At 37.9% G+C, this 18,704-nt stretch overlaps 1 protein-coding gene across 2 annotated transcripts in view; it reads left to right on the top strand.

The window, feature by feature from the left end:
* Positions 1-18,704, top strand: part of COL21A1 (collagen type XXI alpha 1 chain) — a 211,375-nt gene that overhangs the window by 139,010 nt on the left and 53,661 nt on the right. For both annotated transcript variants that reach the window (XM_054254131.2, XM_054254130.2), the window contains 4 exons: positions 1,663-1,716; positions 2,192-2,247; positions 3,167-3,218; positions 3,340-3,393. In XM_054254131.2, the coding sequence (XP_054110106.1) occupies positions 1,663-1,716; positions 2,192-2,247; positions 3,167-3,218; positions 3,340-3,393 (216 nt within the window). The remainder of the gene's footprint in view (positions 1-1,662; positions 1,717-2,191; positions 2,248-3,166; positions 3,219-3,339; positions 3,394-18,704) is intronic.

Below are 18,704 nucleotides of genomic sequence, written 5' to 3'. Positions count from 1 at the left end.
CTTGAAGACACTGCAAACAAGAAGAAGATGTACAAGGTTCTTCAGGGGAAACACTGCACCAGCTCTACCACCCTTACCCTCCCACTCCTGGGTCCCCAAACACACAAAAAACAAAAGCTTCATACAAATGACCAGGAATCAGAAAAGCTTCACACATCTCAGTGACATTGAACTCAAAAACCAACTGAAGCAGAGACTTCAAAAGTCTGATTAAAAAATTCTAAATTATAATCAATTATATAAATGAATAGAATATACGTTTTCAGAGATTTAAGGTATCAGAAAGTTATCTCCCAAGAATTCCTTCTCAGGAAGCCATTGGATAGTATATTCCCCTAAACAAGAAAATACATTCAGAGATATAGAACATATGAGACAGCTCTAGGAGAGATTTATTAAAGAAAGTGAAATTTTCAATGCACATGAATACATTCGGAAGTGAGTTTGACAGTTGGAAAGATTTTGGAACTCAATATAACAGTAAGTTTATAGAAAACTACAAAAATTGCATTATTTGACTCCAAGAAAGATAAACTTTTGGGCAAGAGAAGGCAAGTAATGAGAATAAATTTATAGCTTATCTGCAAATCTTAACGAAATAAACTCTGACTACTGATTTAGCTAAAGTTGTAATTGAGAGTTAAGGGGATTTGTCTGTTAGAAGTGGAGATGGGGACGAGGTGTTGGTTGCTATGAGAGGTTAATCCTCTGTGATCATGGTGCGAAGTCAGTACATAATGCTAAAAAGGGAAAATGTAGCTATAACCATATGGTTTGGTGATTTGAACTCGAAGAAGTGTGAAACTTTGGAATAAAAAGAGTTGCCTTTGGAGAGTTCTATAGGCCTTGAATAAATATATCACTCTTTAAATCATGTAAATGAATACATTTTATAAAAATTACATCAGTCACAGATGATATAAACTTTAATATGTCTATCAGACAAGCTAGTAGTAAAACTAGTTGCTTGTATGTAATATCTTAATTTGCCTAGATAAAAGTGAACCTGACCCAAATGTTGCCATGAAAGTCATTGGTTCTTTATTTACTACGTCTTCCCAAGTAAGATTTTTGAAGCTAAAGCAACACCAACATATCCTGCAGAACTAAATACTAAACCTATATCTACTAAATATCAGGTTGCTATGATTTTTCTTCATCTTTTCTCTTTTGGAGAATAGTTAGGGCCTTCATGTTCATAGACATATATGAACAGATGCTTTCTAAGAGTAGCTAGTAAGATGAGCCATTTAAAAAGATTCCAGAGTCCTCGTCTGTGTTGAGACTTTAGGCTTAGGGTCTTTCATTAGGACCTCAGAGGATAACTGTTTCCTGAGTATGTTGGGACTAGATCATTTCAATTAATTCATGTGCCTTGCACTTGTAAAAACCTAAGACTTTATCAGAGTAGATGGTGGCTCACTAAGGGTGGAGTCAGGATTGTTAGATTTCTTTCGCACCAAAATACTTTTCTTCTCTGATGATAAATAAAACCCTGGTAAGTGAGGATTTTTCATAGAGATAGGGCTTAATGTTGATAGGAATTTCACTGTTTGCAGGTATATTTGAAGTAGATTTTGACAAGTGTGAGGTTGAAGAATATATAATGGTATTGTTGAGGCTGAAATGATTTTTCTTTAACTAATTTCAGTTTTATTTCAGGGTGATCGTGGACTTCCTGGTTTTCCTGGGCTTCACGGCATGCCAGGATCAAAGGTTGAAGAAATCTGTTTCTTTTAAATATAGCAATGCCATTTTTAATTCAAGTGTAAAGTACTTTCATATTGCAAATGTGTTATAAATAAATGCTCCCATGTAATTAAAAATAAAGGAAACAATGAGCTAAACTTAATATTAAGTTTATATAAAACTTAAAAAATTCCCTTTAAAGTTTCCACTTATAAATTTATGATTTTATAGTATTTGAAAATTAATGTTATACTGTATGCAAGTTTTCTTAACAATAAGCCTTATACTCTAAGCCCTGTTATAGTACTAAATGTTATTTTTTTAAATTTCCTTTATAAAGCCTGGAAATGAGGGCTTTTTAAAACAAATTTTAAATTATTTTATTTCTGTTTTGTTTTGATTTTGGCATATTAAACCCTTTGCTTACAATCTGTATTATTCTTACAGATAAGAAAAATATTCATGTTTCTTTAATCTTCAGTATTTATATTTTGTCTTGTAGGGTGACATGGGCACCAAAGGAGACAAAGGAGCACCTGGATTTTATGGCAAAAAGGGACGTATAGATCACATAACAAAGTATTCATATTGACCTTTTAATGTAATGGAAACAGAAAACTTGAATTGCAGTTCCAGCCAACATTAGAGCAATTAGCTTTGTTCACCATTTTTAGGGAATTAATTCAGAACAATAAAAAAAAAAAAAAAAAGGAAAAAGAACTGGTGACTGCAAACGTAAGACTATGTTGTATTGTTGATCATTCTGAGCTTTTAAAACTTTTGCAGGCTGGGAGCAGTGGCTCATGCTTGTAATCCCAGCACTTTGGGAGGCTGAGGAGGGTCGATCACAAGGTCAGGAGTTTGAGACCAGCCTGACCAATATGGTGAAACCCTGTCTCTGCTAAAAATACAAATATTAGCCAGGCATGTTGGCAGGTGCCTGTAGTTCCAGCTGCTCAGTGGGCTGAGGCAGGAGAATAGCTTGAACCCAGGAGGCAGAGGTTGCAGTGAGCCGAGATCATGCCGTTGAACTCCAGCCTGGGCTGACACAAGAAGACTCCATCTAAAAAGAAAAAAAAAAAATTACAGTGAGAGATTCCTTAGAAAGCAGTAGTGCTTAAAAATAAAATTTGAAATTTGAAATAAAAAACTGAAATTTGATGTTATGGGCCTATTTCCTCACACTGAAAAAAAAATTTACAATACCCGTTGCTTTTTAAATTTTGCCAAGATGTGATTTCTATGTTTAGATGCTTCTTGTGATGATAATTCTGTATCTATCAACATTTTTAGTGTCTTGATATTATATCTACTGGGCTGGAAAAATAATGCTTTGCAGAGTTAATATGAGTTGTAGTTCCATGAATTTTTACTACATAATGATATTAACTTAGTAGCTTTTCTATTCAAGTTTTGGTTGGGACTTGAAAACATTATTGCAAAGACTGTGTTTTAAGTGTTTGTTTTCAATACAGGGTGCAAAAGGTGAAAAGGGAAATGCTGGCTTCCCTGGCCTTCCTGGACCTGCTGTGAGTTTGATAGAAAAAAGCTCTTAGTATTTTGCTTTAAATGAAAACTATCTTGCAGTATCTTTCTTTAAAGAGAAAAATTAGTGCAAAAATACATAAATCACATGTATTTATTTTTTAGGGAGAACCAGGAAGACATGGAAAGGATGGACTAATGGGTAGTCCTGGTTTTAAGGTATTTACAAAAATAAAGCACAAAACAAAAAGATTTTTGTATATTGTGAGTAAAACATAAGAAAAATGTACCAATGTTAAAATTTTTTAACATGTGACATTGGGATATAATTCATGAGCTAAAAGGTTTTTTTTAAACAAATAATTTAAAAATGATACTGAATTTCTTTAGAGTTTATTGTGGACTCTTAGGTGTCAGAAGTGGAGTCATAGGATATTGCAAGGTTGAGCTTCTTTGATAAGCCCTTCAGATTGGTTTGTTTGGCAGGTTAGAAGCAGAGGTTCTTATCTCTATCTCCCAATGATTGACATTTCGGTGGAGTGGGAAACTGTCTTCTTAACGCTACCTTTTTTTTTATCGGTTGTGTGGTATGGGCATGAGAGAATTAGAGTAAAGGGGAAGGGCAACATGTCCATAATTCACTATCTATGAAAAAACTCAAGGGTACCTGCCTTTGGGGTGGTCCATTAGCACCATCATATTCTTATAGTTAAAATTTTGCTGATTTGGATACCTAAGGAGAAGATTTTTATGAGCTATCAGAGTTGAAGAGGTCATTTAGGCCAACATTGGACAAAGGGATGTTATTTTGTTTTCTAATGGTCAGTTCTTTGAAGCCCGAAGTTGCTCAGAAATTTAGTCTGAATTTTCTTGGTCTGCAGCTGTTTTCCAAAAGAAAAATTATTCATTGATTTGCTTCAAGGGCTATGAAGGTTTTCCAAATATCCATAATTCTTCAAAGACTGTACTTTGAGACAATACTTCCTAAGACAGTAATAACCTGACTATAAAATATGGAAACTCATTTAAAGAACTTGGTTCCTTCTTGTTAATTATGCTTCACTGTTTTGTATTTTCTCACATATTTAATTGAGCAGATTTTATTGATATTTATCAGAAGCTAGACATACAGAGTATAAAGCCATCACGGCCTCTACTCTTACAGAGTTAATAATCTAGACTATGTGAGAGAACACAGGTTTTTTTTCTTTGCCCACAACCTGGGCATTCATTTTAATTAATTTTTTGTCCTTTGTTAGCATAAACCGATCTGCCCCAAGAAATGGGACTATTCTTTTTCAGGGGCAGGAGACCTTAGAGAATAGAACTGAATTGGATTTTCAGCTTGCAATGACTTGCTCTAACTAGCCGCGGGTTCTCTGGCAAATACTTTGACACTCAGTTTCTATTTCGAAAATAGTGTAAAGGTTACCTATCTAGAATGGTGTGAAAGGGACTTGAGTAAGATAAAGCACCCCGCACAGTTCCTGGCAAAGAATAAGTGCTGAATAAGGGATTAGTTCTTTTATTCATTTCCTGATTTGAACACAGCTTTAAGATTCCTGTTTAGTCTTAGTCCAGGTAGTATGTGCCTTCCTGTGCCTGCAAATGTAAACATCAGTTCACTGTTTTCTATCAGGTGTATTGGTTTGTAATTGAAATACCATAAAATTCACTCATTTAATGTGTAGAATTCAACAGTCTTTGTATATTTACAGTGTTATGCAACCTCAATAGAGTCAGTTTTTGGAACATTTTCATTATCCCAGAAAGAAACAGCATGTCTGTTTAGTGGTCACTTTCCATTTCTCACCAAGCTACTACCCCATACATTATATCCTTAGCAACCATTACTCTGTTTTCTGTCTGTGCACATTTCTGTATTCTGGACATTTAATATAAATGGAAACATATAATATATGGCCTTTTGTTCTTTCAATGACCATGATGTTTTTGTGGGTCATCCAAGCTTTCACTTGTATGGGCAGTACTTCATTCCTTTTTAATGCTAATAGTATTTTATTGTATGGAGTCATCATTATGTTCAACATGTTGAGGTCAGCTCACTCTTAATATTTGCCTTCCTTATATAGGTTCATACCACCCTTCGTATTTAACCTCAGTTATGTCTCCTATTTTCTAATTAGTGTGGGTCTCCTAACAACAATGAAGTTTATCTGTCTTGTCTGTAAATTTTTAATGGAAATCATTCATGAATTAAAAAAAGGCTATTTACTTTTTTGTTTAAATTACTTTATAAACAGTTTCAGGTTTATAGCAAAACTGGTTGGAAAGTGTAGTGTATTACCGCATACCCTGCCACTTCCAACCTCATACAGCCTCTCCTATGATCAGCATCTCTACAGGACTAGTACGTGGGTTGCAGTTTATACATCACTGTTACCCAAGGTTCATAGTTTATGTTAGAGTTCATTCTTGGTATTGTACACTTGACAAATGTATATATTTCACAAAAATAACATTGCAGTATCATAGAGAACAGTTTCACCTCCCTAAAAATACTGCAAGCTCCACCTTTTGGTCCTTTCTTCTCCTCACCCATCACAACCATTGATCTTTTTACTCTCCAGAGTTTTGCCTTTTTCAGAATATCATATAGTTGGAATCATACATTATGTAGCCTTTTCAGATTGGCTTCTTGCTATTAATAATATGCATTTAAAGTTCCACCATGTCTTTTCATTGTTTGACAGCTACCCTTCCCAGCCTCTGGTAACAATCCTTCTACCCTCTATGCCATGAGTTTGATTGTTTTGATTTTTAGTTCCCACAAAAACATGAGAACATGTGATGTTTGTCTTTCTGTTCCTGGCTTATGTCACTTAACATATTTTATGGCTGAATAGTACTCCATTGTGTAGATGTGCCACATTTTCTTTACCTATTCATCTGTTGATGGATACTTAGGTTGTTTCCAAATCTTAGCCATTGTAAGTGCTGCAAGAAACATATGAGTTCAGATATCTCTTTGATATACTGATTTCCTTTCTTTTGGGTACATACCCAGCTAGATCAGATGGTAACTCAATTTTTAGTTCTTTTTTTGTTTTTTTGAGATGGAGTTTCGCTCTTATTGCCCAGGCTGGAGTGCAATGGCATGATCTTGGCTCACTGCAGCCTCTGCCTCTTGGGTTCAAGCGATTCTCCTGCCTCTCAAGTGGCTAGGATTACAGACACCCACCACCATGCCTGGATAATTTTTGTATTTTTAGTAGAGACAGGGTTTCACCATGTTGGCCAGGCTGATCTCAAACTGCTGACTTCAGGTGATCTACCCAACTCAGCCTCCCAAAGTGCTGGGATTATAGGCATGAGCCACCACGCCCAGCCAATTTTTAATTTTTATTTATTTATTTATTTATTTATTTATTTATTATTCTTTTTTTTTTTTTTTAATTTTTTATTGGATTATAGGTTTTGGGGTACATGAGCAGAGCATGCAAGATAGTTGCATAGGTACACACATGGCAGTGTGCTTTGCTTTTCTTCTCCCCTTCACCCACATTTGGCATTTCTCCCCAGGCTATCCCTCCCCACCTCCCCCTCCCACTGGCCCTCCCCTTTTCCCCCCAATAGACCCAAGTGTTTAGTACTCCCCTTTCTGTGTCCATGTGTTCTCATTTTTCATCACCCACCTATGAGTGAGAATATGCGGTGTTTCATTTTCTGTTCTTGTGTCAGTTTGCTGAGGATGATGTTTTCCAGATTCATCCATGTCCCTACAAACGACACGAACTCATCATTTCTGATTGCTGCATAATATTCCATGGTGTATATGTGCCACATTTTTCCAATCCAGTCTATTATCAATGGGCATTTGGGTTGATTCCAGGTCTTTGCTATTGTAAACAGTGCTGCAATGAACATTCGTGTACATGTGTCCTTATAGTAGAACGATTTATAGTCTTTTGGATATATACCCAGTAATGGGATTGCTGGGTCAAATGGAATTTCTATTTCTAAGGCCTTGAGGAATCGCCACACTGTCTTCCACAATGGTTGAACTAATTTACACTCCCACCAACAGTGTAAAAGTGTTCCTTTTTCTCCACATCCTCTCCAGCATCTGTTGTCTCCAGATTTTTTAATGATCGCCATTCTAACTGGCGTGAGATGGTATCTCAATGTGGTTTTGATTTGCATCTCTCTGATGACCAGTGACGATGAGCATTTTTTCATATGATTGTTGGCCTCATATATGTCTTCTTTCGTAAAGTATCTGTTCATATCCTTTGCCCACTTTTGAATGGGCTTGTTTGTTTTTTTCCTGTAAATCTGCTTGAGTTGTTTGTAAATTCTGGATATCAGCCCTTTGTCAGATGGGTAGACTGCGAAAATTTTTTCCCATTCTGTTGGTTGCCGATCCACTCTAGTGACTGTTTCTTTTGCCGTGCAGAAGCTGTGGAGTTTCATTAGGTCCCATTTGTCTATTTTGGCTTTTGTTGCCAATGCTTTTGGTGTTTTGTTCATGAAGTCCTTGCCTACTCCTATGTCCTGGATAGTTTTGCCTAGATTTCCTTCTAGGGTTTTTATGGTGCCAGGTCTTATGTTTAAGTCTTTAATCCATCTGGAGTTAATTTTAGTGTAAGGTGTCAGGAAGGGTTCCAGTTTCTGCTTTCTGCACATGGCTAGCCAGTTTTCCCAACACCATTTGTTAAACATGGAATCCTTGCCCCATTGCTTGTTTTTGTCAGGTTTATCAAAGATTGTATAGTTGTATGTATGTTGTGTTGCCTCCGGTGCCTCTGTTTTGTTCCATTGGTCTATATCTCTGTTTTGGTACCAGTACCATGCTGTTTTGATTACTGTAGCCTTGTAGTATAGTTTGAAATCCGGTAGTGTGATGCCCCCCGCTGTGTTCTTTTTGCTTAGAATTGACTTGGCTATGCGGGCTCTCTTTTGGTTCCATATGAAGTTCATGGTGGTTTTTTCCAGTTCTGTGAAGAAAGTCAGTGGTAGCTTGACGGGGATAGCGTTGATTCTGTAAATTACTTTGGGCAGTATAGCCATTTTCACGATATTAATTCTTCCTAACCATGAACATGGAATGTTTCTCCATCTGTTTGTGTCCTCTCTGATTTCGTTGAGCAGTGGTTTGTAGTTCTCCTTGAAGAGGTCCCTTACGTTCCTTGTGAGTTGTATTCCAAGGTATTTTATTCTTTTTGTAGCAATTGCGAATGGCAGTTCGCTCTTGATTTGGCTTTCTTTAAGTCTGTTATTGGTGTAGACGAATGCTTGTGATTTTTGCACATTGATTTTATATCCTGAGACTTTGCTGAAGTTGTTTATCAGTTTCAGGAGTTTTTGGGCTGAGGCGATGGGGTCTTCTAGGTATACTATCATGTTGTCTGCAAATAGAGACAATTTGGCTTCCACCTTTCCTATTTGAATACCCTTTATTTCTTTTTCTTGCCTGATTGCTCTGGCTAGAACTTCCAGTACTATATTGAATAGGAGTGGTGAGAGAGGGCATCCTTGTCTAGTACCAGATTTCAAAGGGAATGCTTCCAGTTTTTGCCCATTCAGTATGATATTGGCTGTTGGTTTGTCATAAATAGCTTTTATTACTTTGAGATACGTTCCACCGATACCGAGTTTATTGAGGGTTTTTAGCATAAAGGGCTGGTGAATTTTGTCAAATGCCTTCTCTGCGTCAATTGAGATAATCATGTGGTTTTTGTTTTTGGTTCTGTTTATGTGGTGAATTACGTTGATAGACTTGCGTATGTTGAACCAGCCTTGCATCCCTGGGATGAATCCTACTTGATCATGATGAATAAGTTTTTTGATTTGCTGTTGCAATAGGCTTGCCAATATTTTATTGAAGATTTTTGCATCTATGTTCATCATGGATATTGGCCTGAAGTTTTCTTTTCTCGTTGGGTCTCTGCCGGGTTTTGGTATCAGGATGATGTTGGTCTCATAAAATGATTTGGGAAGGATTCCCTCTTTTTGGATTGTTTGAAATAGTTTTAGAAGGAATGGTACCAGCTCCTCCTTGTGTGTCTGGTAGAATTCGGCTGTGATCCCATCTGGACCTGGGCTTTTTTTGTGAGGTAGGCTCTTAATTGCTGCCTCAACTTCAGACCTTGTTATTGGTCTATTCATAGTTTCAGCTTCCTCCTGGTTTAGGCTTGGGAGGACACAGGAGTCCAGGAATTTATCCATTTCTTTCAGGTTTACTAGTTTATGTGCATAGAGTTGTTTGTAATATTCTCTGATGATGGTTTGAATTTCTGTGGAATCTGTGGTGATTTCCCCTTTATCATTTTTTATTGCATCTATTTGGTTGTTCTCTCTTTTATTTTTAATCAATCTGGCTAGTGGTCTGTCTATTTTGTTGATCTTTTCAAAAAACCAGCTCTTGGATTTATTGATTTTTTGAAGGGTTTTTCGTGTCTCAATCTCCTTCAGCTCAGCTCTGATCTTAGTAATTTCTTGTCTTCTGCTGGGTTTTGAGTTTTTTTGATCTTGCTCCTCTAGCTCTTTCAATTTTGACGATAGGGTGTCAATTTTGGATCTCTCCATTCTCCTCATATGGGCACTTATTGCTATATACTTTCCTCTAGAGACTGCTTTAAATGTGTCCCAGAGGTTCTGGCACGTTGTGTCTTCATTCTCATTGGTTTCGAAGAACTTCTTTATTTCTGCCTTCATTTCGTTGTTTACCCAGTCAACATTCAAGAGCCAGTTGTTCAGTTTCCATGAAGCTGTGCGGTTCTGGGTCGGTTTCTGAATTCTGAGTTCTAACTTGATTGCACTATGGTCTGAGAGGCTGTTTGTTATGATTTCAGTTGTTTTGCATTTGTTGAGCAGTGCTTTACTTCCAATTATGTGGTCAATTTTAGAGTAGGTGTGATGTGGTGCTGAGAAGAATGTGTATTCTGTGGATTTGGGGTGGAGAGTTCTGTAAATGTCCACCAGGTTTGCTTGCTCCAGGTCTGAGTTCAAGCCCTGGGTATCCTTGTTGATTTTCTGTCTGGTTGATCTGTCTAGTATTGACAGTGGAATGTTAAAGTCTCCCACTATTATTGTGTGGGAGTCTAAGTCCTTCTGTAAGTCATTAAGAACTTGCCTTATGTATCTGGGTGCTCCTGTGTTGGGTCCATATATGTTTAGGATCGTTAGCTCTTCTTGTTGTATCGATCCTTTTACCATTATGTAATGGCCTTCTTTGTCTCTTTTGATCTTTGTTGCTTTAAAGTCTATTTTATCAGAGATGAGAATTGCAACTCCTGCTTTTTTTGGCTCTCCATTTGCTTGGTAAATCTTCCTCCATCCCTTTATTTTGAGCCTTTGTGTATCCTTGCATGTGAGATGGGTTTCCTGGATACAGCACACTGATGGGTTTTGGATTTTTATCCAATTTGCCAGTCTGTGTCTTTTGATTGGTGCATTTAGTCCATTTACATTTAGGGTTAATATTGTTATGTGTGAATTTGATACTGCCATTTTGATTCTAAGTGGCTGTTTTGCCTGTTAGTTGTTGTAGATTCTTCATTATGTTGAAGCTCTTTAGCATTCAGTGTGATTTTGGAATGGCTGGTACTGATTGATCCTTTCTATGTGTAGTGCCTCTTTTAGGAGCTCTTGTAAAGCAGGCCTGGTGGTGACAAAATCTCTGAGTACTTGCTTGTTCGCAAAGGATTTTATTCTTCCTTCACTTCTGAAGCTCAGTTTGGCTGGATATGAAATTCTGGGTTGAAAGTTCTTTTCTTTAAGAATGTTGAATATTGGCCCCCACTGTCTTCTGGCTTGTAGTGTTTCTGCCGAGAGATCTGCTGTGATTCTGATGGGCTTCCCTTTGTGGGTGACCTGACCTTTCTCTCTGGCTGCCCTTAGTATTCTCTCCTTTATTTCAACCCTGTTGAATCTGACGATTATGTGCCTTGGGGTTGCTCTTCTTGCGGAATATCTTTGTGGTGTTCTCTGTATTTCCTGCAATTGAGTGTTGGCTTGTCTTGCTAGGTGGGGGAAATTTTCCTGGATGATGTCCTGAAGAGTATTTTCCAGCTGGGATTCATTCTCTTCGTCCCCTTCTGGTACACCTATCAAACGTAGGTTAGGTCTTTTCACATAGTCCCACATTTCTTGGAGACTTTGTTCATTCCTTTTTGCGCTTTTTTCTCTGATCTTGGTTTCTCGTTTTATTTCATTGAGTTGGTCTTCGACTTCATATATTCTTTCTTCTGCTTGGTCAATTCGGCTATTGAAACTTGCATTTGCTTCGCGAAGTTCTCGTATTGTGTTTTTTAGCTCTTTAATTCATTCATATTCCTCTCTAAGGTATCCATTCTTGTTATCATTTCCTCGAATCTTTTTTCAAATCTTTTTTCAAGGTTCTTAGTTTCTTTGCATTGATTTAATACATGATCTTTTAGCTCACAAAAGTTTCTCATTATCCATCTTCTGAAGTCTAATTCCGTCATTTCGTCACAGTCATTCTCCGTCCAGCTTTGTTCCCTTGCTGGTGAGGAGTCTTGTTCCTTTCTAGGAGGCGATGTGTTCTGGTTTCGGGTGTTTTCCTCCTTTTTGCGCTGGTTTCTTCCCATCTTTGTGGATTTGTCCGCTGGTCGTCTGCGTAGTTGCTGACTTTTCGTTTGGGTCTCTGAGTGGACACCCAGAATGTTGATGATGAAGTATTTCTGTTGCTTGGTTTTCCTTCTACCAGTCTAGCCCCTTCGCTGTACGACTGTTGAGGTCCGCTCCAGACCCTGCTTGTCTGGGGTGCACCTCTAGTAGCCGTGGCACAGCGAGGGATGCTACCAGTTTCTTTTTCTGCTCTCTTTGTCCCAGGATGATGCCTGCCCAATGACAGTCTTTTGGATATAGAGGGGTCAGGGAGCTGCTTGAGGAGACAGTTTGTACTTTATAGGGGTTTAATTGCTGAGCTGTGCACTCTGTTGTTCATTCGGGGCTGTTAGGCTGCTATGTTTGATTCTGCTGCAACACAGCTCATTAAACAACCCTTTTTTTTTTTCTCAAATGCTCTGTGTTGAGGGGTTTGGGCTTTATTTTTGGATGTCCGATCAGGTGTCCTGCCCAGCTCAAAGGCAGACTAGCCACTGTTTGGCTGCCGAGGCTCCGCCCTGCTGTTGTGTGATTCGCGCTGTTCCTGCCGGCTCTGCTGTTGTCTCCACGCCCTGCGGCGGAGTCTCTTCGTTGTAGGGTGTTGCCTCAGCAACGGAGGGCTGCGTCAGCAGTGGGGTGTATCTCAGTAGGGACGGGTTGGCTCGGCAACGGCTGGCTGCGTCAGCAGTGGGCGTGTATCTCAGTTGGGGCGGGTTGCCTCGGCAACGGCTGGCTGCCTCAGCAGTGGGCGTGTATATCAGTTGGGGCAGGTTGCCTCCGTAGTGGTGGACGCCCCTCCCCCACAGAGCGTCTCGGACCGTCTGCCCAGGATAGTTTGAAATCGCGGTTTTGTTCGTCCCACTGGGTATCCCAAGCGATCTGTCCCTGCAATCCCCTGGGCTGGGCTACTGTGCAAGTGTCGTTCAGTCTCAAGTCCAGCCCTCTCAAGTCTCAGGTTGCCGGTTCAACAAGGCACCCGGACAAGCGCGCCCTGTGGGGATTGCTGGGTAGGGCCGGCCGCCGCCGCCCCGGCTGCCGGCTTCGCCAGGCAGACCTACTGCCTGGCGTCCCGTGTCTTTTTATACTTGGGAGTTTCCCCGTTCTGTGGGCAACAAAGATCAGTCTGGAAATGCAGCACTGACTCACCGTTTGCGAATTCAACGCGGGCTCCAATCCTGGGTTGTTCTCACAGCGCCATCTTGAGTCCCCTCCCCCTATTATCAATTTTTAATTTTTTTGAGATATCTCCAAACTGGCCTTCATAATGGTTGTACTAATTTACATTCCCACCAGCAGTGTACAAGGGTTCCCTTTTCTCCACATCCTTACCAGCATTTGTTTGTCTTTTGGATAAAAGCCATTTTAACTGGAGTGAGATGATATTGTATTGTAGTTTTGATTTGCATTTCTCTGATTATCAATGATGAACATCTTTTCATATGCCTATTTGCTATTTCTATGTCTTTTTTTGGGTAATGTCTGTTCAAATATTTTGCCCATCTTTTGATAGGATTATTGGAATTTTTTCTACAGAGTCGATTGAGCTTTTTATATTTTCTGGTTAGTAATCTCTTATCAGATTGGTAGTTTGCAAATATTTTCTCCCATTCCATGGATTGTCTCTTCACTTTGTTGATTGTATATTTTGCTATGTAGAAGATTTTCAACATGATTTGTCCATGTTTACTTTGGTTATCTGTGTTTGTAAGGTATTGCTGAAGAAATTCGCTGAGATCGATGTCCTGGAGACTTCTCCCAATGCTTTTCTGTAGTAGTTTCATAGCTTGAGATCCTAAATTTAAGTCTTTAGTCAATTTCACTTTGATTTTTGTATCTGCTAAGAGATAGGGGTCTAGTTTCATTATTTTGCATAGGAACATCCAGTGTTCCTAGCACCATTTCTTGAAGAAACTGTCTTTTCCCCAGTGTATGTTCTTGGAAACTTTGTCAAAAATGAGTTCACTGTAGGTGTGTAGATTTGTTTCTGGGTTATCTTCTCTGTTCTGTTCCACTGGTCTATGTATTTGTTTGTATGCCAGTACCATGCTATTTTGGTTAATATAACTCTGTACTATAATTTGAAGTCAGGTAATATAATTCCTCCACTTTTGTTCCTTATGCTTAGGATAGCTTTGGCTATTCTGTGTCTTTTGTGATTACATATAAATGATAGGATTGGTTTTTGTATGTTTCTGAAGAATGTCATTGGTATTTTGATAGGAAATGCTTTGAATTTGTAAATTGCTTTGGTAGTACGGACATTTAAACAATATTGATTCTTCGAACCCATGAACATGAAATATTTTTCCATTTTTTTGGTGTCCTCTTCATTTTATTTCATTAGTGTTTAATAATTTTCATTGTAGAGTTTTTTTTACTTCTTTAATTAATTCCTAGGTATTTAATTTTATTTGTGACTATTTTAAATGGGATTACTTTTTAAATTTCTTTTTCAGATCATTCATAATTGGCCTATAGAAATGTCACTGAGTTTTGTATGTTGACTTTGTATCCTGCAAATTTATCAAATTTGTTAATCAGTTTTAATAGTTTGTTGGTAGAGTCCTTAGGTTTTTCTAAATATAAGATCATATCATCAGCAAACAAGGATAATTTACTTCTTCCTTTCCAATTTGGTTGTTCTTTATAACTTTCTCTTGTCTAATTGCTCTATCTAGAACTTCCAGTACTATGTTGAATAACAGTGTGACAGTGGGCATCCTGTCATGTTTCAGATGTTACAGGAAAGGCTTTTATTTGTTTTTACTCCATTGAGTATGATGCTAGCAGTGGGTCTGTCATTGATGGCCTTTGTTATGTTGAGGTATATTCCTTCTATACTTAGTTTTTTGAGGATTTTTATCATGAAGGTATGTTTAATTTTATCAAATGCTTTGTCAGCATCAATTGAAATAATCTGGATTTTGTCTTTCATTCTGTCGATATGATGTATCATGTTGATTGATTTGCATATGTTCAGTCATTTTTGCATCTCAGGGATAAATTACCACTTGGTCATGATGAATGATCTTTCTAATGTATTGTTGAATTTGGTTTACTAGTATTTTGTTGAAGATTTTTACATCAATAATCATCAGAGATATTGGCCTATAGTTTTGTTCTGTGGTGTATTTTTTTCTTTGGTATCAGGGTAATACTGGTCTTGTAGAAAGAGTTCAGAAGGGTTTTGCTTCCTCTGTTTTTCAGAATAGTTTGAATAGGATTGGTATTAGTTCTTTATATGACTGGTCAAATTTAACAATGAAGACATTAGGTTCTAGACTTTTCTTTATTGGAAGACTTTTTATGACAGCTTGGATCTTGTTACTTGTTATTGATTTGTTCAGGTTGTGAATTTCTTTCTGGTTTAGTCTTGGTAGGTTGTGTATATCTAGGAGTTTGTCCATTTCATGTATATTTTCCAGTGTATTGTCATATAGTTGCTTATAGTAGCCACTAATGAACCTTTGAGTTTCTGTTGTATCAGTTGTAATGTCTCCTTTCTCACCTCTTACTGTATTTTATTTGGGTCTCCTTATTTTCTTGGCTGTGCTGGCTAAAGATTTGTCATTTCTGTTTATCTTTTCAAAAAAATAACTTTTTGTTTCATTGATGTTTGTGTTTTTTAAATTGCAATTTCATTTATTTCTGCTCTGATCTTTATTATTTCTTTTCTTCTGCCAATTTTTTTAGTTTGGTTTTGTTTGCCATTGCTTTTCTAGTTGTTTAAGATCAATTGTTAGATTGTTTTTTTGACGTTTTTTCTCTGTAGGGTACTTACAGCTATAAACCTCCATCTTACTGTTTTTGCTGTATCCCGTAGATTATGATATGCTGTGTTTCCATTATTATTTGCTTTAAAAAGCTTTTCAATTTTCTTCTTAATTTATTCATTGACTCATTGATCATTCAGGAGCATATTGTTTAATTTCCATGTAGTTGTGTACTTTCCAAAATTCCTCGTTATTGATTTCTAGCTTTATTATTTTGTTGTCAGAGAAGATGCTTGATATTATTCCATTTTTTGAAAGTTTGAAGACTTGTTTTGTGACCTAACTTATGGTCTGTATTTGAGAATAATCCATATGCTAAGAAAAGAATGTGTATTCTGCAGCTCTTGGATGAAATATTCTGTAAATATCTATTTGATTTTTTTGGTCTGTAGTGCAGATTAAGTCTAGTGTTCCTTTGTTGATTTTCTATCTGGAAGATCTATCCAATGCTGAAAATGGAGTGATGAAGTCTTCAGCTATTATTGTGTTGGAGTCTATTGCTGACTTTAGCTCTAATAGTATTTCCTTTGTATATATGGATGCTCCTGTGTTAGGTGCATTTAAAATAGTTATATCCTTTTGCTGAATTAACCCCTTATCGTTATATAATGACCCTTTTGTCTTCTCATAGTTTTTGTCTTGAAATTCATTGTGTCTGATATAAATATAGCTATTCCTGTTCTTTTTTGGTATCTATTGGCATGGAATATCTTTTTCCATTTCTTTATTTTTAGTCCATATATATCTTTATAGGTGAAGTGTTTATTGTAGGCATAGATCATTGGGTCTTGTTTTTTTATTTAGGCAGGCAGTCTATGACTTTTGATTTGAGAGTTCAGTTCATTTCATTAAATGTCATTATTTATAAGTTAGGACCTACTCCTGCCATTTTGTTAGTTTTCTGGTTGTATTTTGCTCTTCTCTTCCTTTTTTCATTCCTATTGTCTTCTAGTGAAGATGATTTTCTCTGATGATATGACATAGTTTCTTGCTTTTTATTTTTTGTGTATTCATTGTATGTATTTAGTTTGAGGTTACCATGAGGATTATAGATACTATCTTATAACCCATTATTTTAAACTGATAACTTAACACTATTTGCATAAATAAACAAGAAAAAAGAAAACTAATAAAAAGTTGCCTTGACTTTGTCCCCCTGCTTTTTAACTTTTTATTGTTTCAATTTATGTCTTATTGTGCTGATTATGTCTTGTAAAGTTTTTATGGTTATTATTTTTGATTGGATCATTATTTAGTCTTTCTGTTTAGGGTAAGAGTAATTTATACACCACAGTTATGGTGTATAATATTCTTGGTTTTCTGTGTGCTTCTTATTTCCTTGAGCCTCAAGTTCTCAAAAGGCAGCTTGTGGTAAATGCTGCCTGGCCTGGGACTCATTCTTTAGGACAGTGGGCTCCTCTCTGGCCCAGGGCGGGTCCAGAAATGCTGTCCAAGATTCAAGTCCTGGAATTGGAGACCCCGACTGTGCTTGGTGCTCTACATCCCTGTGGCAGTGTTGGTTTCTAAGGTGTAGGACAGAGTTTCCTTTATTTTTTCCTTTGCTTTTCTCAAGTAGAAGTAGTTTTACCCCAATAGTCACCACAGCTTTAGGCTGAGTCTCACATGAAGCCAGCAAGTCTCAGAGATTCACCAAGGCCCTTGGTAAAGTACTGGGGTATCACTGCTAGGTATTCAGGGCCCAAGGGCCCTTCAGTTAACATGTAATGCATGCTGGCAGAACTGGATCCTTTCCTTCAAGGCAGTGGGTTTACTTCTGGCCCAGAGTGTGTCTAGAAATGTCATCTGGAAGCTAGGGCCTGGAAAGGGGGCCTCTTGACTCTGGCCAGTGCCCTATCCTGCTGTTGCTGAGCTGGTATTCACGATACTAGACAGAGTCGTCCTCACTCTTCCCTTTCCTCTCCTCAACTGTTACTGAAGGAGGGGTCTCTTTTGGAGCCATGAGCTTTGCAGTCTGGGGATAGGGGAAGGATGCTGCCAGCACTCTCTTGGTTGCCCCATCGTGTGTCTCAGTATGTTGTGTGCCCCCACAGTCTACTGTCTCTGGGCCTAGTTCAGCCCTCTCTTATGAGTTGCAGACATTATGGCCTAGAGTGCCTTTCAAGTTATCTTGGAGACCGAGAGTGCTTTGGCCCTTGGTGGTAAGGTTTGCAGGCACTCAAGTTAAGACCACTGGGATGGGTGATTCTCCTGTGGCTGGGGCTGGTTTAAATACTTCCTTTGTGGGTGGGTATCAGTTGAGTTTGGTCTGGTTTTTCTTTCTCCTCTAACAGGACAGCACTGAGTTCGCAGTTGCTGTGGTCTCCCTTCCCCAGCACCCAGAAATGCTTTCCACTGCACAGTGCCTCTGCTAGGGATAGGGGAGGGGTGGCGTCGGTAATTCAGGATTGCTTTTTCTCTTTCTTAGTGTCTCTTTCAGCAATATGGAGTTAAAAGCAGGTGCTGTGAGTACTCATCTGATTTTTGGTTCTTTGAAGGTGTTTTTTCTTTGTAGATTATTGTTAACTTGGTGTTCTTGCTGGGAGTGGTTGACAATGGGTAGAGCTTTCTACTCCATCTTGCTTGCCTCCCTCCTGACTTACTTTGAATTAATTTCTGTGTATGGTGTGAGGTAAAAATCAAGGCTCTTTTTTTTCCCATGGGGGATTCAGTTATTCTAGCATCATTTATTGAAGACTGTCATTTCCCTCTGAATTACCTTAGCACTTTTGCCAAATACGAATTGAAAAACATGTGTGAAACTATTTTTAGATTCTTAATTCCTTTCCACTAATTTATACCTCTATTCTTTCCTCAACAACAGTCTTAATTATTATAGCTTTAAAATAAACCTTTAAATTGTGTAGTGCAAGTACTCTAATTTTTTTTTTTAGAAATTGTAATGGATATTATAGATTTATACAAATTCCACATTACTTTTAGTATCAGCTTAAAAATTTTTACCAAAAAACTCATGAGATGTGTTAAAGTTTTTATTTTTCTTTTTATCTTTTTGAAGCAGAGTCTCACCATTGTCACCCAGGCTGGATTGCAATGGCATGACTTGGCTCACTGCAACCTTTGCCTTCCGAGTTCAAGCCATTTTCCTGCCTCAGCCTCCTGAGTAGCTGGAATTACAGGAGTCCACCACCCTGCCTGTCTAATTTT

Source organism: Callithrix jacchus, chromosome 4, assembly GCF_049354715.1.
Source record: "Callithrix jacchus isolate 240 chromosome 4, calJac240_pri, whole genome shotgun sequence".
NCBI classification, from domain to species: domain Eukaryota; kingdom Metazoa; phylum Chordata; class Mammalia; order Primates; family Cebidae; genus Callithrix; species Callithrix jacchus.
This window is presented reverse-complemented; position numbering and strand designations above follow the sequence as displayed.